The sequence below is a fragment of the Oncorhynchus nerka genome, linkage group LG3, assembly GCF_034236695.1.
Source record: "Oncorhynchus nerka isolate Pitt River linkage group LG3, Oner_Uvic_2.0, whole genome shotgun sequence".
NCBI lineage: Eukaryota > Metazoa > Chordata > Actinopteri > Salmoniformes > Salmonidae > Oncorhynchus > Oncorhynchus nerka.
Genome location: NC_088398.1, coordinates 80,667,042 through 80,694,865, shown reverse-complemented (window position 1 = coordinate 80,694,865; position 27,824 = coordinate 80,667,042). Strand labels below are relative to the sequence as shown.

The 27,824-nt window shown below is 45.3% G+C and overlaps 1 protein-coding gene across 1 annotated transcript in view; it reads left to right on the top strand.

Moving 5' to 3' along the window:
* Positions 1-27,824, top strand: part of LOC115122054 (syntaxin-binding protein 5-like) — an 88,266-nt gene that overhangs the window by 25,970 nt on the left and 34,472 nt on the right. Inside the window, exons 5-6 of the mRNA XM_065016084.1 lie at positions 744-809; positions 25,512-25,694. Coding sequence (XP_064872156.1) covers positions 744-809; positions 25,512-25,694 — 249 coding nt within the window. The remainder of the gene's footprint in view (positions 1-743; positions 810-25,511; positions 25,695-27,824) is intronic.

Here is a 27,824-nt window from a genome sequence, read left to right as displayed (position 1 = left end):
ATGCTCCTGACAACTGCATGTTGTAACACCATGGCAACATACACTGTTAAAGCACTGACAACTGTCTATTGTATCACCATGGCAACAAGCACTGTTACGGTACTGACAACCGATTGTTCTATTACCATGGCAACATAGATGGTTACAGCACTGACAACTGCATGTTGTATCACCATGGCAACAGACATGGTTAGAGCACTGACAACTGTATGTTGTATCACCATGGCAACAGACACGGTTACAACACTGACACATGTCTGTTGTATCACCATGGCAACAGACATGGTTACAGCACTGACAACTGTCTGTTGTATCACTGTGGCAACATACACTCTTAGAGCACTGACAACTGTCTGTTGAATCACCATGGCAACAGACATGGTTACAGCACTGACAACTGTCTGTTCAATCACCATGGCAACAGACACAGTTACAACACTGACAACTGTATGTTGTATCACCATGGCAACAGACACTGTTACAGCACTGACAACTGTCTGTTGTATCACCATGGCAACATACACTGTTAGAGCACTGACAACTGTCTGTTGTATCACTGTGCTAACAGACACTGTTACAACACTGACAACTGATTGTTATATTACCATGGCAACATACACTGTTACAGCACTGACAAATGTCTGTTGAATCACCATGCTTTCTTTATATGACCATGACTAAAGAGTCTCTCTCTATCCCACTTCCTCCTCCTCTTCCTCTTGGAATCGGATTGGCTGTGACAGGCCTAACGGAACTGTCCGACAACCAGGTGTCCATGGACATGGAGAGAAGCAAGTCACCCACCTCAGGTAATCCTAACCCTAACCCACCTCAGGTAATGCCTCACACTAACCCTAACCTCTAACCCTAACCTCTAACCCTAACACTAACCCTAACCCCCTAACCCACCTCAGGTAATGCCTCACTCACTCACACCTGTGTGTCCCTGCATACACACACATTCAAAATCATATTTTCACTATCCCCTATCCCTAACCCTAATTCTAACCCTAATTCTAACCCCTAAGCCTAAACTAACCTTAACCCTATCCCTAACCCTAAACTAACCTTAACCCTATCCCTAACCCTAAACTAACCTTAACCCTATGCCTAACCCTAACCCTAAACTAACCTTAACCCTATGCCTAACCCTAACCCTAAACTAACCTTAACCCTATGCCTAACCCTAAGCCTAAACTAACCTTAACCCTATCCCTAATTCTAACCCTAATTCTAACCCCTAAGCCTAAAATGGCCTTTTTCCTTGTGGGGAAATGCTAACTGTCCACACTTGTTCCAATTTTTTCTTGTTTTACTATCGTTGGGAGGACTTTTGGTTCCCACGAGAATAGTAAACCCCTCCAACAACACATCACACACACATCACGCACAGTCCCCAGCTCCTTTCACGGGACTGTTATATCTGATCAGTGCTGAAGGTCCTGTTGGGATGCAGGTCTGTTTCAGCAGACACCTAGCCTCTGGTTATGGGCACTGTACCTGTCACTAGGTTATGGACACTACCTGTCACTAGGGTATGGACACTACCTGTCACTAGGGTATGGACACTGTACCTGTCACTAGGGTATGGACACTGTACCTGTCACTAGGGTATGGACACTACCTGTCACTAGGGTATGGACACTACCTGTCACTAGGGTATGGACACTACCTGTCACTAGGGTATGGACACTACCTGTCACTAGGGTATGGACACTACCTGTCACTAGGGTATGGACACTGTACCTGTCACTAGGGTATGGACACTGTACCTGTCACTAGGGTATGGACACTACCTGTCACTAGGGTATGGACACTACCTGTCACTAGGTATGGACACTACCTGTCACTAGGGTATGGACACTACCTGTCACTAGGGTATGGACACTGTACCTGTCACTAGGGTATGGACACTACCTGTCACTAGGGTATGGACACTACCTGTCACTAGGGTATGGACACTGTACCTGTCACTAGGGAATGGACACTACCTGTCACTAGGGTATGGACACTACCTGTCACTAGGGTATGGACACTACCTGTCACTAGGGTATGGACACTACCTGTCACTAGGGTATGGACACTGTACCTGTCACTAGGGTATGGACACTACCTGTCACTAGGGTATGGACACTACCTGTCACTAGGTATGGACACTGTACCTGTCACTAGGGTATGGACACTACCTGTCACTAGGGTATGGACACTGTACCTGTCACTAGGGTATGGACACTGTACCTGTCACTAGGGTATGGACACTACCTGTCACTAGGGTATGGACACTACCTGTCACTAGGGTATGGACACTACCTGTCACTAGGGTATGGACACTACCTGTCACTAGGGTATGGACACTGTACCTGTCACTAGGGTATGGACACTACCTGTCACTAGGGTATGGACACTACATGTCACTAGGGTATGGACACTACCTGTCACTAGGTATGGACACTGTACCTGTCACTAGGGTATGGACACTACCTGTCACTAGGGTATGGACACTGTACTTGTCACTAGGGTATGGAACACTGTACCTGTTACTAGGGTATGGACACTACCTGTCACTAGGGTATGGACACTACCTGTCACTAGGGTATGGACACTACCTGTCACTAGGTATGGACACTGTACCTGTCACTAGGGTATGGACACTGTACCTGTCACTAGGGTATGGACACTACCTGTCACTAGGGTATGGACACTACCTGTCACTAGGGTATGGACACTGTACCTGTCACTAGGGTATGGACACTACCTGTCACTAGGGTATGGACACTACATGTCACTAGGGTATGGACACTACCTGTCACTAGGTATGGACACTGTACCTGTCACTAGGGTATGGACACTACCTGTCACTAGGGTATGGACACTACCTGTCACTAGGTATGGACACTACCTGTCACTAGGGTATGGACACTACCTGTCACTAGGGTATGGACACTACCTGTCACTAGGGTATGGACACTACCTGTCACTAGGGTATGGACACTACCTGTCACTAGGGTATGGACACTACCTGTCACTATGGACCCTACCTGGTATGGACACTACCTGTCACTAGGGTATGGACACTACCTGTCACTAGGGTATGGACACTACCTGTCACTAGGGTATGGACACTACCTGTCACTAGGGTATGGACACTGTACCTGTCACTAGGTATGGACACTGTACCTGTCACTAGGGTATCACTGTGACTTTAAGTGAATGGCAACACTATTGACATATCACCTAGTAGGAGTCTCAAAGTGTTAGTTCTATTTAGGAAACATAAATACTGTCTCATTGCTGTGGGTGTTGAGGAAAATTAGAAGTTGTGTGTGTTTGTCATGTTTTATAGCAACTTTGAATGCATTTATGTATCATTATAGGAGATGTGTACTCTATCAGAGGCCAATTTAGAGAGAAAGAGAGGGAAAGAGACACCTCACAGAGGGAGAAAGGGGTGAGAGAGAAAGAGGGGGATAGAGAGGGAGAGAGAGAAAGAGAGTGATAGAGAGAAAGGGGTGAGAGAGAAAGAGGGGGATAGAGAGGGAGAGAGAGAAAGGGGTGAGATAGAAAGAGGGGGAGAGAGAGGGAGAGAGACACCTCACAGAGGGAGAAAGGGGTGAGAGAGAAAGAGAGGGATAGAGAGGGAGAGAGAGAAAGGGGTGAGATAGAAAGAGGGGGATAGAGAGGGAGAGAGAGAAAGAGAGGGATAGAGAGAAAGGGGTGAGATAGAAAGAGAGGGAGAGAGAGAAAGGGGAGAGAGAGAAGGAGAGGGAGAGAGAGAAAGGGGAGAGATAGAAAGAGAGGGAGAGAGAGAAAGGGGAGAGAGAGAAGGAGAGGGAGAGAGAGAAAGGGGAGAGAGAGAAAGAGAGGGATAGAGAGGGAGAGAGAGGGAGAGAGAGAAAGCGGTGAGAGAGAAAGAGAGGGATAGAGAGGGAGAGAGAGAAAGAGAGGGAGAGAGAGGGAGAGAGAGAAAGCGGTGTCCTGCCGGGATGCTAGATGGATGTGTCAGATTTAGTCGGTCAGCTAGTGTGTATCTATTTGAGACAGGGAGAGATATATATTGTTTCTCCCAATGCCCATCTTCTCTTCATCACTCCCTTCCCTCCGTCTTCTCTCTGCTCAAAGCGAACCAGCTGTGCTGAGAAGGAGCTGGGGATAGGTGTCTGATATTCATCTTTTTTACACTGGAAAAGGAGGGATGACCAAAGTTGATGGTTGGACAGAGACAGACAGACGGACGGACGGACGGACGGACGGACGACAGACAGACAGACAGACAGACAGACAGACAGACAGACAGACAGACAGACGGACGGACAGACAGACAGACGGACGGACGGACGGACGGACGGACGGACGGATAGACAGACAGTCTCACAGACAGACAGACAGACAGACAGACAGACAGACAGACAGACAGACAGACAGACAGACAGGACGGATAGACAGACAGTCTCACAGACAGACAGACAGACAGACAGACAGACAGACAGACAGACAGACAGACAGACAGTCTCACAGACAGACAGACAGACAGACAGACAGACAGACAGACAGACACAGACAGACGGACAGACGGACAGTCTCACAGACAGACAGACAGACAGACAGACAGACAGACAGACAGACAGACAGTCGGACGGATCAGACAGACAGACAGACAGACAGACAGACAGACAGACAGACAGTCTCACAGACAGACGGACAGTCTCACAGACAGACAGACAGACAGACAGACAGACAGACAGACAGACGGACGGACGGACGGACGGATAGACAGACAGTCTCACAGACAGACAGACAGACAGACAGACAGACAGACAGACAGACAGACAGACAGACAGACAGACAGACAGACAGACAGACAGAAACCTGCTTTGGCAATCTAAACATATGTTTCCTGCCAATAAAGCCCCTTGAATTGAGTTGAATGTCCAGTATCTCCCCAGTCTATAGGGTATAAGACCTGTTGTACCTGTCCAGTATCTTCCCAGTCTATAGGGTTTAAGACCTGTTGTCCCTGTCCAGTATCTCCCCAGTCCATAGGGTATTAACCCTGTTGTCCCTGTCCAGTATCTCCCCAGTCTATAGGGTATAAGACCTGTTGTACCTGTCCAGTGTCTCCCCAGTCTATAGGGTATAAGACCTGTTGTCCCTGTCCAGTATCTCCCCAGTCTATAGGGTATTAGACCTGTTGTCCCTGTCCAGTATCTCCCCAGTCTATAGGGTATAAGACCTGTTGTCCCTGTCCAGTATCTCCCCAGTCTATAGGGTATAAGACCTGTTGTCCCTGTCCAGTGTCTCCCCAGTCTATAGGGTATTAGACCTGTTGTACCTGTCCAGTATCTCCCCAGTCTATAGGGTATTAGACCTGTTGTACCTGTCCAGTATCTCCCCAGTCTATATGATATTAACCCTGTTGTCCCTGTCCAGTATCTCCCCAGTCTATAGGGTATAAGACCTGTTGTCCCTGTCCAGTATCTCCCCAGTCTATAGGATATTAACCCTGTTGTCCCTGTCCAGTATCTCCCCAGTCTATAGGGTATAAGACCTGTTGTCCCTGTCCAGTATCTCCCCAGTCTATAGGATATTAACCCTGTTGTCCCTGTCCAGTATCTCCCCAGTCTATAGGATATTAACCCTGTTGTCCCTGTCCAGTATCTCCCCAGTCTATAGAATATTAACCCTGTTGTCCCTGTCCAGTATCTCCCCAGTCTATAGGGTATAAGACCTGTTGTCCCTGTCCAGTATCTCCCCAGTCTATAGGGTATAAGACCTGTTGTCCCTGTCCAGTATCTCCCCAGTCTATAGGATATTAACCCTGTTGTCCCTGTCCAGTATCTCCCCAGTCTATAGGATATTAACCCTGTTGTCCCTGTCCAGTATCTCCCCTGTCTATAGGGTATTAGACCTGTTGTCCCTGTCCAGTATCTCCCCAGTCCATAGGGTATAATACCTGTTGTCCCTGTCCAGTATCTCCCCAGTCTATAGGGTGTTAGACCTGTTTTCCCTGTCCAGTATCTCCCCAGTCTATAGGGTATAATACCTGTTGTCCCTGTCCAGTATCTCCCCAGTCTATAGGGTGTTAGACCTGTTTTCCCTGTCCAGTATCTCCCCAGTCTATAGGGTATAATACCTGTTTCCCTGTCCAGTATCTCCCCAGTCTATAGGGTATAAGACCTGTTGTCCCTGTCCAGTGTCTCCCCAGTCTATAGGGTATTAGACCTGTTGTCCCTGTCCAGTGTCTCCCCAGTCTATAGGGTATAAGACCTGTTGTACCTGTCCAGTGTCTCCCCAGTCTATAGGGTATTAGACCTGTTGTACCTGTCCAGTGTCTCCCCAGTCTATAGGGTATAAGACCTGTTGTCCCTGTCCAGTGTCCCCCCAGTCTATAGGGTATTAGACCTGTTGTCCCTGTCCAGTATCTCCCCAGTCTATATGGTATAAGACCTGCTGTACCTGTCCAGTATCTCCCCAGTCTATAGGGTATTAACCCTGCTTTCCCTGTCCAGTATCTCCCCAGTATATAGGGTATAAGACCTGTTGTCCCTGTCCAGTATCTCCCCAGTATATAGGGTATAAGACCTGCTGTACCTGTCCAGTATCTCCCCAGTCTATAGGGTATAAGACCTGTTGTACCTGTCCAGTGTCTCCCCAGTCTATAAGACCTGTTGTCCCTGTCCAGTGTCTCCCCAGTCTATAGGATATTAACCCTGTTGTCCCTGTCCAGTATCTCCCCAGTCTATAGGGTATAAGACCTGTTGTCCCTGTCCAGTGTCTCCCCAGTCTATAGGGTATTAACCCTGCTTTTCCTGTCCAGTATCTCCCCAGTCTTTCTGGTATAAGACATGCTGTACCTGTCCAGTATCTCCCCAGTCTATAGGGTATAAGACCTGCTGTACCTGTCCAGTGTCTCCCCAGTCTATAGGGTATTATCTCCCCAGTCTATAGGGTATAAGACCTGCTGTACCTGTCCAGTATCTCCCCAGTCTATAGGGTATAAGACCTGCTGTACCTGTCCAGTGTCTCCCCAGTCTATAGGGTATTAACCCTGCTTTTCCTGTCCAGTATCTCCCCAGTATATAGGCTATTAGACCTGTTGTCCCTGTCCAGTATCTCCCCAGTCTACAGGGTATAAGACCTGTTGTCCCTGTCCAGTGTCTCCCCAGTCTATAGGGTATAAGACCTGTTGTCCCTGTCCAGTATCTCCCCAGTCTATAGGGTATAAGACCTGCTGTACCTGTCCAGTATCTCCCCAGTCTATAGGGTATAAGACCTGTTGTCCCTGTCCAGTATCTCCCCAGTCTATAGGGTATAAGACCTGCTGTACCTGTCCAGTATCTCCCCAGTCTATAGGGTATAAGACCTGCTGTACCTGTCCAGTATCTCCCCAGTCTATAGGGTATTAGACCTGTTGTACCTGTCCAGTATCTCCCCAGTCTATAGGGTATTAGACCTGTTGTACCTGTCCAGTATCTCCCCAGTCTATAGGATATTGACCCTGTTGTCCCTGTCCAGTATCTCCCCAGTCTATAGGGTATAAGACCTGTTGTCCCTGTCCAGTATCTCCCCAGTCTATAGGATATTAACCCTGTTGTCCCTGTATAGTATCTCCCCAGTCTATAGGGTATTAACCCTGTTGTCCCTGTCCAGTATCTCCCCAGTCTACAGGGTATAAGACCTGTTGTACCTGTCCAGTATCTTCCCAGTCTATAGGGTATAAGACCTGTTGTACCTGTCCAGTGTCTCCCCAGTCTATAGGCTATTAGACCTGTTGTCCCTGTCCAGTATCTCCCCAGTCTATATGGTATACGACCTGTTGTCCCTGTCCAGTATCTCCCCAGTCTATAGGGTGTTAGACCTGTTTTCCCTGTCCAGTATCTCCCCAGTCTATAGGATATTAACCCTGTTGTCCCTGTCCAGTATCTCCCCAGTCTATAGGGTATAAGACCTGTTGATCCCTGTCCAGTGTCTCCCCAGTCTATAGGATATTAACCCTGTTGTCCCTGTCCAGTATCTCCCCAGTCTATAGGGTATAAGACCTGTTGTCCCTGTCCAGTATCTCCCCAGTCTATAGGGTATAAGACCTGCTGTACCTGTCCAGTATCTCCCCAGTCTATAGGGTATAAGACCTGCTGTACCTGTCCAGTATCTCCCCAGTCTATAGGGTATAAGACCTGCTGTACCTGTCCAGTATCTCCCCAGTCTATAGGGTATAAGACCTGTTGTACCTGTCCAGTATCTCCCCAGTCTATAGGGTATAAGACCTGTTGTCCCTGTCCAGTGTCTCCCCAGTCTATAGGGTATTAGACCTGTTGTCCCTGTCCAGTGTCTCCCCAGTCTATAGGGTATAAGACCTGTTGTCCCTGTCCAGTATCTCCCCAGTCTATAGGGTATAAGACCTGTTGTCCCTGTCCAGTATCTCCCCAGTCTATAGGGTATAAGACCTGGTGTCCCTGTCCAGTGTCTCCCCAGTCTATAGGCTATTAGACCTGTTGTCCCTGTCCAGTATCTCCCCAGTCTATAGGGTATAAGACCTGGTGTCCCTGTCCAGTGTCTCCCCAGTCTATAGGGTATAAGACCTGTTGTCCCTGTCCAGTATCTCCCCAGTCTATAGGGTATTAGACCTGTTGTCCCTGTCCAGTGTCTCCCCAGTCTATAGGGTATAAGACCTAGCTATTTATCTACAATTCTCCTGAGAATAAAAGAAGCACATCGGACCAAGGTTATTCTCTCTAAAGTGCCTGTGGTGGTGGGATGTAATGTGCATAGTTATGTGGAATAGGTCAAGGTTGTCCTATCTATTATCTGGTCCCATCTCCTCTATTAAATGCAGAGATGGAGAGAGAGAGAGAGAGAGAGAGAGGGGGGAGGGAGAATGATATAGATCCACCGTGATACTACAAAGGGACAGAGACACATGTATGGGGTGGAGAAGACGAGGTGGACTGTGGAAGGTAGAACATGGGGGATATCAGAGGTAGGCTAGAAGAGATGGAACCCAGATCCAGAACCATCCACCATCAACTCTCTCCCCTCTCTGCCATGTCAATAAAGAGGTCTCCTCCCTCCTCCTTCCGTCTCACCGCTCCCCACCGGGACACATTTCCCCGTTAAGCCCTGTCATTGGGCCCGCTCGTCTTCCTCTGTTCCTTCCTCCCTTTCCTTACCTTGTTGTTTGTTTACGTTGTTATTGTTTCTTTGTGTTGCCTGGGCTTCTGCTCTCCTTTCTGTTGTAGTCTGGGGCGAGTCGTGAGGCAAATAAGCTGAAATGCCAGAGAGTGTCTCTGAGCAAGCGGGATACATTCGGAGGCGAGACTCCAGGAGGAGAGAGGAGATGTGCTGGGGGTGTCACGGAGCTCCCTGTGCAGAAGCCGAGCTGGATGTGTCTGCTGTTATCTCCTATAATGAGAGAGCAGCTGGGATCAATATTTACACCACAATCTGGTCGCAGTGCTATTTCACGAGGGGTCGAGAGAATGTGAAGTTTGGAAAGGTGAGAGAGCAACAGTAAAGTAAGAAAGTACATAAAGTTAGTTACCCATGTCTGGAATCAATATCTTTTACAAGAAACACTCTGTTTGAAGGGGGTGCTGGTTGGTTTGGACCAGAGTGTGGACTGGACCACCTGCTGTGAGGAAATTCCAGGTGTTACTGTACCTGTATCATCAACAACACCATTTCATTTAGAGGATTTGTGATGTTGACGGGTGTTAGTAGTTGTCTACGTAATGATAGTAGCAGTTGTAGTTTTTTTTACAGAGGCTGTTTTTGTGTTTGTTTTGAGCTGTAGTCTTACCTTATCACACAAGTTTGATTTGGTATCTTCAGAATCAACTGTCGTCAATGTACCAGCTCGTCTCTCTGTCTCAATGCACCCATTCTTTTTGGTTTTGTCCCTCCTTGTGTGTTCTGTTGGATCTCTCCCAGGTCCCTACCCAGGCTCCCTTCACCCTGTCCCTCGTTCCATGCCTGAGCCCGTGGCCGGTCTGAGAGCCAACCACTGCAGTCCAGTCTTTTACTTACTGGACAATGGTAAGAGGGAGGGCCCAGTGAAACCTGTCCCTCTCACGTTCCACCGCTGGGGGAGTGTGGGTGGGCCGAGGGGAGGTGTCGGGGGTAGGGAGAATGGTTTGGGGAGGAGGGTTGGTTGTGTTTGGATTATAGCATATGAAGTGTGTTCCTAGACTTGTCTGTCCTGACTTTAACATTGTGATCCATGCATCTGTAACTTATAGGTGTTGTTGCATTGTCTCTGCCCCAGCTGTAGAGGTCAATGTGCGTTTTGTGCTGGGTCTGGGTCTGGTCTGGTCTGGGTCTGGGTCTGGGTCTGGGTCTGGTCTGTGCTGGGTCTGGGTCTGGGTCTGGTCTGGGTCTGGTCTGGGTCTGGTCTGGGTCTGGTCTGGGTCCGGTCTGGGTCCGGTCTGGTCTGGGTCTGTTCTGGGTCTGGGTCTGTTCTGGTTCTGGGTCTGGTCTGTTCTGGGTCTGGTCTGGTCTGGGTCTGGTCTGGGTCTGGCTTGGTCTGTTCTGGGTCTGGTCTTACGGTGTTGCATCCGGCATCAGCTTCTGAGGCAGGCAGGGGAGGACACTTCAGCACCTTTCCCATCCATCCATCCATGTTGTTGTTGATGTTATGTTGTTGTTGTCATGTTGTTGTTATGTTGATGGTGTCATATTGTTGTCATGTTGATGTTGTTGATGTTATGTTGTTGTTTTTATGTTGTTGTCATGTTGTTGTTGTTATGATGATATGATGATGTTGTTATGTTGTTGTTTTTATGTTGTTGTTGTTATGTTGTTGTTACATTGTTGTTGTTATGTTGTTGTTGTTATGATGTTATGTTGTTGTTATGTTGATGTTATGTTGATTTTATGTTGATGTTGTTATGTTGATGTTTTTATGTTGTTGTTGTTATGTTGATGTTGTTGATGTTATGTTGTTGTTGTTGATGTTATGTTGACGTTGTTATGTTGTTGTTGTTATGTTGATGTTGTTATGTTGTTGTTGTTATGATTATATGATGATGTTATGTTGTTGTTACATTGTTGATGTTATGTTGTTGTTACATTGTTGATGTTGTTATGCTGTTGTTGTTGTTGTTGTTATGTTGTTGTTGTTGTTGTTGTTATGTTGTTGTTGTTGTTATGTTGTTTTGTTGTTTTTATTTTTTATGTTGTTGTTGTTTTTATGTTGTTGCTGTTGTTGCTATGTTGTTGTTATGTTGTTGTCATGTTGTTATGTTGTTGTTGTTATGTTGTTGTTGTTGTCATGTTGATGTTGTTATGTTGATGTTGTTATGTTGTTGTTGTTGTCATGTTGATGTTGTTATGTTGTTGTTGTTGTTGTGTTTTAACTGTGTGGACTTCGTGATGTTGCAGTAACTAAGGCGTCAGCTTGCTGTAGGAATATATATTAGGGAGAACAGCACTATTTCTGGCTTTACTCTGTTTTGTATTCATCATAACATGGAAGTTTACCATATCAGGGCATTTAAGACAATATACAGTACGTTTATATTTATCCTTAACTGAGAAATACAAAAACTGACCTTTCATTGGGCAACAGGTTAATGTGTTAGATAATCGTGTCCGAACAAATATGTAAATATTGTCATTTGTTAAAAGTCAATGTTAGCACAGTGCCCCTGTTTGAGCTGTTACATGGTGTGGATAATTCCACCATGCTATGGGAGAGAGAGCTGTCATTCCATCATTGTGTTCCTCTGTTGCTACACAATTATGCTGCTACGCATTATGGATGCAGCATCTGGTCACTGTTTGTGCTTACACACACATACACACACACACACACACACACACACACACACACACACACACACACACACACACACACACACACACACACACACACACACACACACACACACACACACACACACACACACACACACACACACACACACACACACACACACACACACACACACACACACACACACACACACACACACACACACACACACACACACACACACACACACACACACACACACACACACACACACACACACACACACACACACACACACACACACACACAGACACACACAGTTTTGTATCGCTATCCTTGTGAGGAGCAAAGAATTCATTCACTTCCAGATCCTATTTTCCCTAACCCCTAGCCCTTAATCTAACCCCTAACCGTAACCCCTAACCCTTAATCTAACCCCTAACCTCTAGCCCTTAATCTAACCCTAACCCTAACCCCTAACCCTTAATCTAACCCTAACCGTAACCCCTAACCCCTAGCCCTTAATCTAACCCTAACCGTAACCCATAACCCTAACCGTAAACCCTAACCCCTAGCCCTTAATCTAACCCTAACCGTAACCCCTAACCCTTAATCTAACCCTAACCGTAACCCATAACCCTAACCCTTAGCCCTTAATCTAACCATAACCCATAACCCCTAACCCTTAATCAACCCTAACCGTAAACCCTAACCGTAACCCCTAACCCTTAATCTAACCCTAACCTTAACACTTAACCCTTAACCTAACCCTAACCATAACCCTTAATCTAACCCTAACCGTAACCCCTAACCCTTAATCTAACCCCTAACCTCTAGCCCTTAATCTAACCCTAACCCTAACCCTAACCGTAACCCCTAACCCCTAACCCTTAATCTAACCCTAACCGTAACCCCTAACCCCTAGCCCTTAATCTAACCCTAACCGTCACCCATAACCCTAACCCTAACCCCTAGCCCTTAATCTAACCCTAACCGTAACCCCTAACCCCTAACCCTTTATCTAACCCTAACCGTAACCCATAACCCTAACCCCTAATCTAACCGTAACCCCTAACCCTTAATCTAACCCTAACCGTAACCCATAACCCTAACCCCTAGCCCTTAATCTAACTCTAACCGTAACCCATAACCCTAACCCCTAGCCCTTAATCTAACTCTAACCGTAACCCATAACCCCTAACCCTTAATCTAACCCTAACCGTAACCCATAACCCTAACCCCTAGCCCTTAATCTAACCCTAACCGTAACCCCTAACCCCTAGCCCTTAATCTAACCCTAACCATAACCCCTAACCCTTAATCTAACCCTAACCGTAACCCATAACCCTAACCGTAACCCATAACCCTAACCCCTAGCCCTTAATCTAACCCTAACCCTAACCCTAACCATAACCCTTAATCTAACCGTAACCCCTAACCCTTAATCTAACCCTAACCTTAACACTTAACCCTTAACCTAACCTAACCCTAAACCTTAACCCCTAACCCTAAAACTATACCTAACTCTAACTCCTAACCGTAACCCCTAACCCAAACCTTAATTCTAACCCTAACCCTAATTGTAAACCTAACCCCCAAGCCTAAAATAGCATTTTTTCTCGTGGGGACCGGCAAATCCCCACTTGTCTGAATTTTCCTTGTTTTCCTATCATTGTGAGGACTTCTGGTACCCACAAGAATAGTTAAACAAACACACACACACACTCAAATAATTTAATTAATATCCACAACTAATCTAACAGGCTTTACCGGTAAGACTGAAATACATTTGATTAATCTTGGAATTCAATTATGCCGCTATATATCACAGCAAGACTTTGCCTTTATTTTGGTTTGTTTGGTTGTCAATTAGGGTGTGGAGGGTGATTACATGGTCTGTTGTATGGTAATTTGGTAAAAATCCAATTTGACATTTGCTCAGTACATTGTTTTCATTGAGGAAATGTACGAGTCTGCTGTTAATGATAAAGCAGAGGATTTTCCCAAGGTTACTGTTGACACATATCCCACGGTAGTTATTGGGGTCAAATTTGTCTCCACTTTTGTGGATTGGGGTGATCAGTCCTTGGTTCCAAATATTGGGGAAGATGCCAGAGCTAAGGATGATGTTAAAGAGTTTTAGTATAGCCAATTGGAATTTGTTTGTCTGTATATTTGATCATTTCATTAAGGATACCATCAACAACACAGGCCTTTTTGGGTTGGAGGGTTTTTATTTTGTCCTGTAGCTCATTCAAGGTCATTGGAGAGTCCAATGGATTCTGGTCTTTAATAGTTGATTCAAAGATTTGTAATTGATCATGTATATGTTTTTGCTCTTTATTCTTTGTTATAGAGCCAAAAAGATTGGAGAAGTGGTTTACCCATACATCTCCATTTGGATAGATAACTCTTCGTGTTGTTGTTTGTTATAGATTGGAGAAGTGGGTTACCCATACATCTCCATTTTGGATAGATAATTCTTCGTGTTGTTGTTTGTTTAGTGTTTTCCAATTTTCCCAGAAGTGGTTAGATTCTATGAATTCTTCAATAACATTGAGCTGATTTCTGACATGCTGTTCCTTCTTTTTCCGTAGTGTATTTCTGTATTGTTTTAGTGATTCACCATAGTGAAGGCGTAGACTCAGGTTTTCCGGGTCTCTATGTTTTTGATTGGACAGGTTTCTCAATTTCTTTCTTAGATTTTTGCATTCTTCATCAAACCATTTGTCATTGTTCATTTTCTTCGGTTTTCTATTTGAGATTTTTTAGATTTGATAGGGAAGCTGAGAGGTCAAATATACTGTTAAGATTTTCTACTGCCAAGTTTACACCTTCACTATTACAGTGGAACGTTTTACCCAGGAAATTGTCTAAAAGGGATTTAATTTGTTGTTGCCTAATTGTTTTTTGGTAGGTTTCCAAACTGCATTCCTTCCATCTATAGTATTTCTTAATGTTACTCAGTTCCTTTGGCTTTGATGCCTCATAATTGAGTATTGATCTGTTCAAGTAGACAGTGATTTTGCTGTGGTCTGATAGGGGTGTCAGTGGGCTGACTACGAACGCTCTGAGAGACTCTGGGTTGTGGTCAGTGATAAAGTAGTCTACACAGTACTACTGCCAAGAGATGAGCTATAGGTGTCCCCTCGAAGCCTACCGTTGACTATGTACATACCCAGCGTGCGACAGAGCTGCAGGAGTTGTGACCCGTTTTGTTGGTTATGTTGTCATAGTTGTGCCTAGGGGGGCATATGGGAGAGGGAATGCTGTCACCTGCATGCAGGTGTTTGTCCCCCTGTGTGCTTAGGGTGTCAGGTTCTTGTCCGGTTCTGACATTTAGTTCGCCACAGACTAGTACATGTCCCTGGGCCTGGAAATGATTGATTTCCCCCTCCAGGATGGAGAAGCTGTCTTCATTAAAGTATGGGGATTCTAGTGGGGGGATATAGGTAGCACACAGGAGGACATTTTTCTCTGTTAAGATCATTTCCTTTTGAATTTCTAGCCAAATGTAAAAGGTTCCTGTTTTGATTAATTTAATGGAGTGAGTTAGGTCTGCTCTATACCAAATTAGCATACCCCTGAGTCCCTTCCCTGTTTCACACCTGGTAGTTTGGTGGATGGGACTACCAGTTCTCTGTAACCTAGAGGCCAACCAGTGGGTCTGTCTCCTCTATACCAGGTTTCTTGCAGGATGACAATGTCTGTATTACCGATTTCTTTGGTGAAGTCCGGGTTTCTGCTCTTTAGGCCAAAGGCAGATGACCTCAGGCCCTGGATATTCCAGGATGATATAGTGAAGGCTTTGTGTTCCATAAAGTGTCCAATGTTGTTAGTCGTGGTTTGGCCTCAGGCCAGTAAGTGTGAGCAGAGCCTGCTGAGCATCTGGTACATGTCATTGGCTTGGGCTAGTGTAAGAGTGGGGATTGGGCCTATTTGCCCGCTCACTACCTGGGCGTATGAGGCCCTCTTTGCAGGGATGGGGTGCATGGGGTGGGCAGGAGTGGCATAGGTGCTCAGAGGCGGTGAGAGCCGCTGGGCTTGGGGTTCTTCATTTGTCTGTTCTGCTGTGATGTCGACTCTATGGTCAGGGTCTGGTGTGGACTGTTCTGCTGGCTTCTCTGTGGGGGTGGCCAGCTCTCTAGTAGGTTGTTCTCTGTCACACGCCATACCCCTCAACCTCTCCTCCAGCAGTCTGATCCTCTCATTTAGTGCTCTGTTCTGCTCCTGCTCCAGCTCTTTCTCCTGTTGTAGTTGTCTCACCACTGTCCAGAGTGCAGATATGTCTCTGTTCACCTCCAGCTCTCCGGGTCTGGTTAAGGGGCTGTTGTTGTGCTGGACTGTTGTCTGGGTCTGTGCTGCCTGAAGTGTAATCACCTGCTATTCCAGCTCCACCTGACTTACCTCCAGCTGGGTGAATTTATCCTTCATTTCAATGAGGGAGTGGTAATCTGTGCTGGGAGGTTGACTCTCCGCTGGGGGTTGCTCGTCTGTGGGGTTACATAACGAAGAGGTCTGGTCTGACCCGCTCGGGGTGGGGGTATCTTTATCAAGGGAGAGCTTCTCCTGCTGGGCTAATTATTTAATTTGGTGAAAGTCCAGCTGAAACTTTTTGGGGTTACCCTGTAGCATTACTGTTCCGGACTTATAGAGATTTATATTAGCTGACTCAGAGTCCTCGTTGTCAAGTATCCTGAGTTTCCACCCCTCGTTAACGCCCCTCTCTTATCAGAAGGGTAGTATGCTAATATAGCACTGTGTCATGCCAGGGGATGGTTTGTGTGGAAGATAATGTTGCTGATGTTCCCATTTTTGTAATAATCAGCAAAAAGTGTCTTTTGATTTTCCATAAGGAGCTTCATTTTGTACTTATCATTCTTTACATGCACAGGGTACAGTATTTTAATTACCTCTGAACAGCAGGAGGCAGCTTCTAAGGCCTCTCCATTTGGGTGGAGTAGACTGTTTGACTCTCCTGCCATTGTTGGGCTAATGGGCTTTGACACCTCTCACTTGACACGTCAGTGCAAGTTGAAGCTGTATCAAGCTTGGCAGAATTATGTTAGAATTCAGTCCTTATAAAGTAATGTAGTGTATTTTACTTCTTGGCTTTTGAAAATAGAATATAGTTTCAGACTAAACATTACTCACTCAGTTCCAGGTTGGGTGGTGTTTTCAGGTTTCTGTTGTTTTCCAGAGAGTTTGCTGTATAGAATAATAATCCTTGGTAGTTGTAAACCTTCCAGGTGATTCCGTAATTCCGTCCAAAATCAGGTTGTAGGTTTTGAGTTTTGATTTGAAGTGAGGGTTATGTTGTAGAGGGTAACGTCCTCTATCTTCTTTAAAGAAAATGCTGAAAAATGCAGGAGATCTGATCGTGACCTCTGCTCTGCGCTCTCTCTCTCTCTCTCTCTGAAATGTTTTTTTTCTTTTTTTCTGGAATTTATAGAGGAGTGAGACAGAGTTCAATTAAGTAGCTATTAAGATTGAATCCGATGATAGTAAACCTACCTCTTTTATATGTTTTATTTGTCCTCAACCTTGATAGCTAATAGAAAATAGTCAAGCTGGAATCCAAGCAGTATTCCGAATCAGTGAAAATAAAATTTCACATTAATGCAGTGAGAAAATGATCTTCATCAACTGTGATCACAGCCTTTTTTACATGTATTTAACTAGGCAAGTCAGTTAAGAAAAAAATATTATGGAACAGTGGCTGTTCAGGGGCAGAATAACAGATTTGTACCTTGTCAGCTCGAGGATTAGAACATGCAACCTTCCGGTTACTAGTCCAACGCTCTAACCACTAGGCTACCCTGCCGCCTCTACACTCTAACCACTAGGCTACCCTACCGCCTCTACACTCTAACCACTAGGCTACCCTACCGCCTCTACACTCTAACCACTAGGCTACCCTACCGCCTCTACACTCTAACCACTAGGCTGCCGCCTACATAGATTTTTATTATCATAGTAATGTATGTAGGTTGTTCTAGTTGGTTGTAGTTAGTTACCTGAGCAGTGCGTATGAGTGTGGGGGTACAATGCCATTTTTCCCTGAGCTGACAAGGTAGAAATCTGTTGATCTACCCCTGGGCAAGGCAGTTTGACCCACTGTTCCCCGAGCGCCTGATTTATAGAGGGGTTAGGTTAAACACCCTGATTCATAGACGGGTTGGGTTAAATGCGGGAGACACATTACATTTGAATGCATTCAGTTGTACAACTGACTAGGTATTTGCCTTTCCCTCAGATTTCCACTCCACAGTATTAATGTATTCATCTCCACATTATTCTTCTCCACAGTATTAATGTATTCCTCTCCACAGTATTCATGTATTCCTCTCCACAGTATTCCTCTCCACAGTATTAATGTATTCCTCTCCACAGTATTCCTCTCCACAGTATTAATGTATTCCTCTCCACAGTATTTGTGTATTCCTCTCCACAGTATTTGTGTATTCTTCTCAACAGTATTCATGTATTCTTCTCCAAAGTATTTCTCTACACAGTTTTCATGTATTCCTCTCCACAGTATTCCTCTACACAGTATTCATGTATTCCTCTCAACAGTATTCATGTATTCTTCTCCAAAGTATTTCTCTACACAGTTTTCATGTATTCCTCTCCACAGTATTCCTCTCCACAGTATTAATGTATTCCTCTCCACAGTATTCCTCTCCACAGTATTCCTCTCCACAGTATTCCTCTCCACAGTATTCATGTATACCTCTCCACAGCATTCCACTCCACAGTATTCATGTATTCCTCTCCACAGTATTCACGTATTCTTCTCCACGGTATTAATGTTTTCCTCTCCACAGTATTCTTCTCCACAGTATTCATGTATTCCTCTCCACAGTATTCCTATCCACAGTATTCCTCTCCGCAGTATTCCTCTCCGCAGTATTCATGTTTTCCTCTCCACAGTATTCCTCTCCACAGTATTCCTCTCCGCAGTATTCATGTATTCCTCTCCACAGTATTCATGTATTCCTCTCCACAGTATTCATGTATTCCTCTCAACAGTATACCTCTCCACAGTATTCATGTATTCCTCTCCACAGTATTCCTCTCCGTAGTATTCATGTATTCCTCTCCACAGTATTCATGTATTCCTCTCCACAGTATTCCTCTCCACAGTATTCATGTATTCCTCTCCACAGTATTCCTCTCCGTAGTATTCATGTATTCCTCTCCACAGTATTCATGTATTCCTCTCCACAGTATTAATGTATTCATCTCCATAGCAGTCATGTATTCCTCTCCACAGTATTCATGTATTCCTCTCAACAGTATACCTCTCCACAGTATTCATGTATTCCTCTCCACAGTATTCCTCTCCGTAGTATTCATGTATTCCTCTCCACAGTATTCATGTATTCCTCTCCACAGTATTCCTCTCCACAGTATTCCTCTCCGCAGTATTCATGTATTCCTCTCCAGTATTCATGTATTCCTCTCCACAGTATTCCTCTCCACAGTATTCTTCTCCACAGTATTCCTCTCCACAGTATTAATGTATTCCTCTCCACAGTATTCCTCTCCACGGTATTAATGTATTCATCTCCACAGTATTCTTCTCCACAGTATTCATGTATTCCTCTCCACAGTATGCCTCTCCACAGTATTCCTCTCCACAGTATTCCTCTCCACAGTATTAATGTATTCCTCTCCACAGTATTCCTCTCCACGGTATTAATGTATTCATCTCCACAGTATTCTTCTCCACAGTATTCATGTATTCCTCTCCACAGTATTCATGTATTCCTCTCCACAGTATTCATGTATTCCTCTCCACAGTATTCCTATCCACAGTATTCCTCTCCGCAGTATTCATGTATTCCTCTCCGCAGTATTCATGTATTCCTCTCCACAGTATCCCTCTCTGCAGTATTCATGTATTCCTCTCCAGTATTCATGTATTCCTCTCCACAGTATTCCTCTCCACAGTATTCTTCTCCACAGTATTCCTCTCCACAGTATTAATGTATTCCTCTCCACAGTATTCCTCTCCACGGTATTAATGTATTCATCTCCACAGTATTCTTCTCCACAGTATTCATGTATTCCTCTCCACAGTATGCCTCTCCACAGTATTCCTCTCCACAGTATTCCTCTCCACAGTATTAATGTATTCCTCTCCACAGTATTCATGTATTCCTCTCCACAGTATTCCTATCCACAGTATTCCTCTCCGCAGTATTCATGTATTCCTCTCCGCAGTATTCATGTATTCCTCTCCACAGTATTCCTCTCTGCAGTATTCATGTATTCCTCTCCCCAGTATTCGTGTATTCCTCTCCACGGTATTAATGTATTCATCTCCACAGTATTCTTCTCCACAGTATTCATGTATTCCTCTCCACAGTATTCATGTATTCCTCTCCACAGTATTCATGTATTCCTCTCCACAGTATTCCTATCCACAGTATTCCTCTCCGCAGTATTCATGTATTCCTCTCCGCAGTATTCATGTATTCCTCTCCACAGTATTCCTCTCTGCAGTATTCATGTATTCCTCTCTGCAGTATTCACGTATTCCTCTCCACAGTATTCATGTATTCCTCTCCACAGTATTCCTATCCACAGTATTCCTCTCCGCAGTATTCATGTATTCCTCTCCGCAGTATTCATGTATTCCTCTCCACAGTATACCTCTCCGCAGTATTCATGTATTCCTCTCCGCGGTATTCATGTATTCCTTTCCACAGTATTCCTCTCCACAGTATTAATGTATTCATCTCCATAGCATTCATGTATTCCTCTCCACAGTATTAATGTATTCATCTCCATAGCATTCATGTATTCCTCTCCACAGTATTCATGTATTCCTTTCCACAGTATTCCTCTCCACAGTATTCCTCTCCACAGTATTCATGTATTCCTCTCCACAATATGCCTCTCCACAGTATTCCTCTCCACAGTATTCATGTATTCCTCTCCACAGTATTCCTCTCCACAGTTTTCCTCTCAACAGTATTCCTCTCCACAGTATTCCTCTCCACAGTATTCCTCTCCACAGTATTCCTCTCCACAGTATTCCTCTCAACAGTATTCCTCTCCACAGTATTTCTCTCCACAGTATTCCTCTCCACAGTATTCCTCTCCACAGTATTCCTCTCCACAGTATTCCTCTCCACAGTATTCCTCTACAATATTCCTCTCCACAGTATTCCTCTCCACAGTATTCATGTATTCCTCTCCACAGTATTCCTCTCCACAGTATTCCTCTCAACAGTATTCCTCTCCACAGTATTCCTCTCCACAGTATTCCTCTCCACAGTATTCCTCTCCACAGTATTCCTCTCAACAGTATTCCTCTCCACAGTATTCCTCTCCACAGTATTCCTCTCCACAGTATTCCTCTCCACAGTATTCCTCTCCACAGTATTCCTCTCAACAGTATTCCTCTCCACAGTATTCCTCTCCACAGTATTCCTCTCCACAGTATTCCTCTCCACAGTATTCCTCTCCACAGTATTCCTCTCCACAGTATTCCTCTACAGTATCAACCAACTGTAGTAGAATATTGATTCACTCTGGAATCCACCCGAAGGTGTATGCTTTCTTTAATATTTGAAGTTCTGCACCACTCCTGATGCTGGTCTGCTGAACACCTTGCTGGTCATTGATAACCCAACTTTAATTCCCAAATGTAAGATAAAGTTTGGTTCAGATAGTGTGAAACGCTCTCAATGCCACATCATAGGACAAAGATAGAGAGGATGAAAGACTCTGATCCTGTTCAATGCCGGATCCAACTGAATGTTCTCTAACATCTTAGCTAGTTATTTTCATCAATATTCCTTTTGATATTTCTTAATTTTATTTGGCACAGATTAATTAAATCTTCTCCTTCTATGTAGACTATTTCTGTATCCAACTTTCTCTCTCCCTCTAGAGTCGCTCTGGATAAGAGCGTCTGCTAAATGACTTAAATGTAAATGTATGTAAATGTAGAGTCTAAGCAGGAGGGAGGATTCTACTAAGCTAACATATGGAATTGTTTTAAGATGGTCATATCAAGGGGTTTCTGAGTGGTGCAGCGGTCTAAGGCACTTGCTTCGCAGTGCTTCAGATGTCACTACGGACCCGGGTTCGGCCGTGACTGCGAGACGCAACGAGGTGGCGCACAAATTCCCCATCGCCGGCCGTGATTTCCTTATCCAATTGTGCTCTAGCGACTCCTTGTGAGGCTGTCTTCCCGGGTTTAATTGAGCAGTGTGTCAAAAAGCAGTGCAACTTGGCAGAGTCGTGTTTCAGAGGACGCAGAACTCTCGACCTTCGCCTCTCCAGAGTCCGTAGGGAGTTGCAGCGATGAGACAAGACTGTAACTACCAAAATAAAAGTTACAACAACAAAACAAGTAATGTCAAGGATCATTTAGCTATTAGATTTTTGAGTTTTAGGAACCCTTAAGGTATAATATATACATATATACAGCATATATAAAATATATTTGATGAAACATTGAATTTGGCCTTACTGCTATTAGCCAATAGAAACACATTCTATCTGGAAAACAGATTGTCTCAAAAAATATCAAAAGGAACTTTCTACTGAACATCTGACATGTTCATGTTCATGTTCACGAGAGACTCGCCTTTCCACAGAGGGGTTCTAGTAGTTTGTGGGCCAAACCATTCAGACACTACAAAGACGTTTTCGTGAGAAGACAGATTTTTCTGGATGTTTCATGGTCTGACGAACATCGCTCTAGCTATGCCAACTTTCACCTCAAATACGAAAGGGTGACATCGGTTTAATTGAGACGGTGCCCATGCTGAACAAACAGATATCTCTAGCTGAAAGTGTTTGATGGGGATTTTTTTTAAATGCTGATTTCATTTTCGCGCGGCCACGGACATTGACTCTAGGGCAGGGGTGTCAAACATACGGCCCGCGGGCCGGAACCGGCCCCCAAGGAGGTTCGATCAGGCCCGCAGGATAATTTGAAAGTGGAAAAAATGCATAAAAGACATGGAATTAATATTTTTAATTCGCTGCAATTCATGGATTATCCGCTAAGGGGCGCACTCTTTCCATCAGAGTAGAAGACAAGCCGCATCACTGAGACAGACTGAAAACAGCAGACGGTATCAATGCGCCATCTGCTGCTTGTTACGACGTTGTTAATACCTTGGTCTCTACCTCTCCGCTACACCCTCATTAGCCAAAATGTCGTTATCCAAACGGAGAAAAGTAGATAAGGAGTGTAGAATTTTCAAAGAAAAATGGACCACGTCCTATTTATTTACAGAGATGCACGGAAAACCTTCGTGCTTGGTGTGTTTGCAACAAGTTTCGGTATTGAAGGAATATAATATTCGACGCCACTACGAGACTCATCACAGCGAAAAATATGACGGCTTGCAAGGACAACTGAGAAGAGATAAGATTAACGAATTGCTGGCGGGTCTGAGGAAACAGCAGTCAACTTTCATCCAGAGCCGAGAAGTCAGTGAAGCAGCGGTAAAAGCCAGCTACCTAATTGCTAGCGAAATAGCATTAGCATCGAAGCCGTATTCCGACGGTGACTTTGTTAAACGATGCATGATGAAGGTGGCTGAACTTGTATGTCCCGAGAAGCGACAAGCTTTTGCCAATATTAGCCTGACGAGGAATACTATAGCAGAGAGGATTTGAACTATCGGCAGATTTAGACAGTCAATTGAAACAGAGAGTCAAGTCATTTATTGCATTTTCCGTGGCAATTGACGAGAGCACTGACATCACAGACGTGGCCCAACTGGCCATATTTATTCGAGGAGTTGATGAGACATTGACTGTTACTGAAGAGTTTCTTGAGTTGGTGCCAATGATGGACACCACAACAGCCGAGGACATTTTCGGCTCTGTCGTTGCTGCATTGGACAGAGTTGGAGTGGACTGGTCCGCGCTGTCAGCCTGGCTACAGACGGCGCGCCATCCATGGTCGGAAAGAAAGCAGGTGTCGCGACAAAGTTCAAAGACAAAGTACAAGCCCTTAATGGAGGAGATCGTTTCTGGACATTTCACTGTATTTTGCACCAGGAGGCATTGTGTTGCAAGTCGCTGAAAATGGACCACGTCATGGAGGTGGTTGTTCGCACTGTAAATTTCATCCGGTCCAGAGGTCTGAACCATCGTCAGTTTGACAAACTTCTCAGCGACAGCAACATTACCCACAGCCTGCCATACCACACTGAAGTGAGATGGTTAAGCCGAGGCGCTGTGCTGAGGCATTTCTTTGATCTACGAGAGGAAATCGAACAGTTCATGGAGAAAAAGGAAAACCGGTGTTGGAATTACAATCTCAGGAATGGCTACGGGACCTTGCATTCTTGGTTGATATTACTGAACACTTGAACAATCTGAACAAAATGTTGCAAGGCCGCAAAAAGTTGTCACACAGTTTTCTGACAACATACATGCATTTAAGTTGAAGCTGACTTTGTGGGAGATGCAACTGGCAAATGGCAACCCTGCTCATTTCCCCTGTCTGAGAGATGTGTGTGTGACCAGACCTGATGCGGACATGAAACGGTACAAAGACAAAATTGCAGGACTACTGCGGGAGTTTGAGAAACGTTTTCAGGTATTTGGTGAACTTGAGACAGAATTTTCAGTTTTTCGCTCACCTTTCACAGTTAAAGCTTCTGATCTGCCGGTCGAAATTCAGCTAGAGATAATTGATTTGCAGTGTGATGCAGATTTGAAGGGCAAATTTGCCTCTGTAGGTCTGGACAGATTTTATCAGTATCTACTACCAGGGTACCCCAAATTAACAGCCCTGGCTGCTAAAATTTTGTGCATGTTTGGGACAACCTACCTTTGAACAAATTTTCTCAGTGATGAATATCAATAAAACAAAAATGCGTTCAAGGCTCACAAACAAGCACTTAAATGACATTCTGAAAGTGACAGCTAGTCAGGACATGACACCTGGTGTTGATGCACTTGTACAGGCCAAAAGATGCCAAGTTTCAGGAACAAATACAAGTCCAGACTAGACTAACACCTTTAAAATGCTGCCTTAGATACTGTTTGCATTGAAAGAATACAGCTCTGTGAAGATGAATCCTTACTGTGGTGATTTAAAAAATGTGCACTTTAATGTTAGTCAGCAGCTTCAAAACAAAAGTTGTGTGATGGAATTCTACTGTTCATACAACTCCATAAATTTTCAATTTCGTGGAGCAGTGTAGCAGAGTATGGTATAATTTTAATGGTCCGGCCCACTTGACATCTCCCTAGGCCGTATGTGGCCCACGATGCGAAATGAGTTTGACACCCCTGCTCTAGGGGGTTAACTATTATTCACTAACTCTATCTCTTTAACTATAATTCACTAACTCTATCTCTTTAACTATTATTCACTAACTCTATCTCTTTAACTATTATTCACTAACTCTATCTCTTTAACTATAATTCACTAACTCTATCTCTTTAACTATAATTCACTAACTCTATCTCTTTAACTATTATTCACTAACTCTATCTCTTTAACTATAATTCACTAACTATCTCTTTAACTATAATTCACTAACTATCTCTTTAACTATAATTCACTAACTCTATCTCTTTAACTATAATTCACTAACTCTATCTCTTTAACTATAATTCACTAACTCTATCTCTTTAACTATAATTCACTAACTCTATCTCTTTAACACTAACTCACCAACTCTTTCTCTCATCCTGTCCTTATCGTAGACTTTTCTCATCTCTCCGTTTTGTTTTCTTGAAGTTGTTTGCTAATGCTTTGTCTTTGTTGCAGATCATGTCAATGGACATTGCACTAGCCCCACCTCCCAGCCATGCTCCTTGGGGAAGTCTCGCATTCCTGGGGCTCCTGAGGTCCCGCGGCTCCCCCGGAGAGGCCCCGGCCGACCACCCTTCCGCAAGGCCCAGTCTGCCGCTTGCATGGAGATCTCTTTGCCAGTTTCCTCCCTCACGGAAGGTGCATGCTTGTCTCCTTCCCCTTGACCTAAACCCTCCTCCTACCCTCCTCATCCTCCCATCTTAAGTGCATGTCTACCAGTCATCAACAGGTAGGGGGTTGGTGAGGTGGTGCTTGGTGGGGGTTTGTGGGGTGGTGCTTGGTGGGGGATGGTGTGGTGGTGCTTGGTGGGGGTTTGTGGGGTGGTGCTTGGTGGGGGTTTGTGGGGGTTTGTGAGGTGGTGCTTGGTGGGGGTTTGTGGGGTGGTGCTTGGTGGTGCTTGGTGGGGGTTGGTGCGGTGGGGGTTGGTGTGGTGGGGGTTGATGGGTTGGTGGGGTGGGTGGTGGTTTGTGGGGTGGGGGTTGTTAGGGGTTGGTGCGGTGTGGGTTGATAAAACTGGGGGGGACAAACATGCAATTTCAGAATGTGGTGGGGACATGACCCACCCCTCGTCCCCAGTGAAAGTTGCTCCCCTGTCCCCAACCACCACTCTAGCTGTTTCACCTTTCACTGCAGATGCAGAATTGCCCCATCGGGGATGCAGTGGATTGAGGCGCATCGAACGCAGAAAAACGTATATCTCTAGCTCAAACTCTCAGTATTTTTTATTATGCTAATTAGATTGTCGCGGACATCGACTTTAAACAGCTAATTGGCCGACTAGGACCAACAGGATTAGGACCAACAGGACCAACAGGTCTAACATGACCAACAGGACCAATAGGACGAACAGGACCAACAGGATTAGGACCAACAGGACCAACAGGTCTAACATGACCAACAGGACCAATAGGACGAACAGGACCAACAGGACCAACAGAACCAACAGGACTAACAGGACTAGGAATAACAGGACCAACAGGACTAGGACCAACAGGACCAATAGGACTAGGACCAACAGGACTAGGACCAACAGGACCAACAGGACTAGGACCAACAGGACCAACAGGACTAGGACCAACAGGACCAACAGGACTAGGACCAACAGGACCAACAGAACCAACAGGACTAACAGGACTAGGACCAACAGGACCAACAGGACTAGGACCAACAGGACTAGGACCAACAGGACCAACAGGTCTAACATGACCAACAGGACCAATAGGACGAACAGGACCAACAGGACCAGGACAGGACCAACAGGACCAACAGGACCAACAGGACCAACAGGAACCAACAGGACTAACAGGACTAGGACCAACAGGACCAACAGGACTAGGACCAACAGGACTAGGACCAACAGGGACCAACAGGACTAACAGGACTAGGACCAACAGGACCAGGACTAGGACAGGACAGGACCAACAGGACCAATAGGACGAACAGGACCAACAGGACCAACAGGACCAGGACCAACAGGACCAACAGGACCAACAGGACCAACAGGACCAACAGGACTAGGACCAACAGGACCAACAGGACTAGGACCAACAGGACCAACAGGACTAACAGGACTAGGACCAACAGGACCAACAGGACTAGGACCAACAGGACTAACAGAACCAACAGGACTAGGACCAACAGGACCAGGTTCAACAGGACCAACAGGACTAGGACCAACAGGACCAACAGAACCAACAAGACTAGGACCAACAGGACTAGGTTAAACAGGACCAACAGGATTAGGACCAACAGGACCAACAGGTCTAACATGACCAACAGGACCAATAGGACCAACAGGACCAACAGGACCAACAGGACTAGGACCAACAGGACCAACAGGACTAGGACCAACAGGACCAACAGGACCAACAGAACCAACAGGACCAACAGGACTAGAACCAACAGGACTAGGACCAACAGGACCAACAGAACCAACAAGACTAGGACCAACAGGACCAACAGGACTAGGACCAACAGGACTAGGACCAACAGGACCAACAGGACTAGGACAAACAGGACCAACAGGTCTAACATGACCAACAGGACCAATAGGACGAACAGGACCAACAGGACCAACAGGACTAACAGGACTAGGACCAACAGGACCAACAGGACTAGGACCAACAGGACCAACAGAACCAACAGGACCAACAGGACCAACAGGACCAACAGAACCAACAGGACTAACAGGACTAGGACCAACAGGACTAGGACCAACAGGACTAGGTTCAACAGGACCAACAGAACCAACAGGACCAACAGGACTAG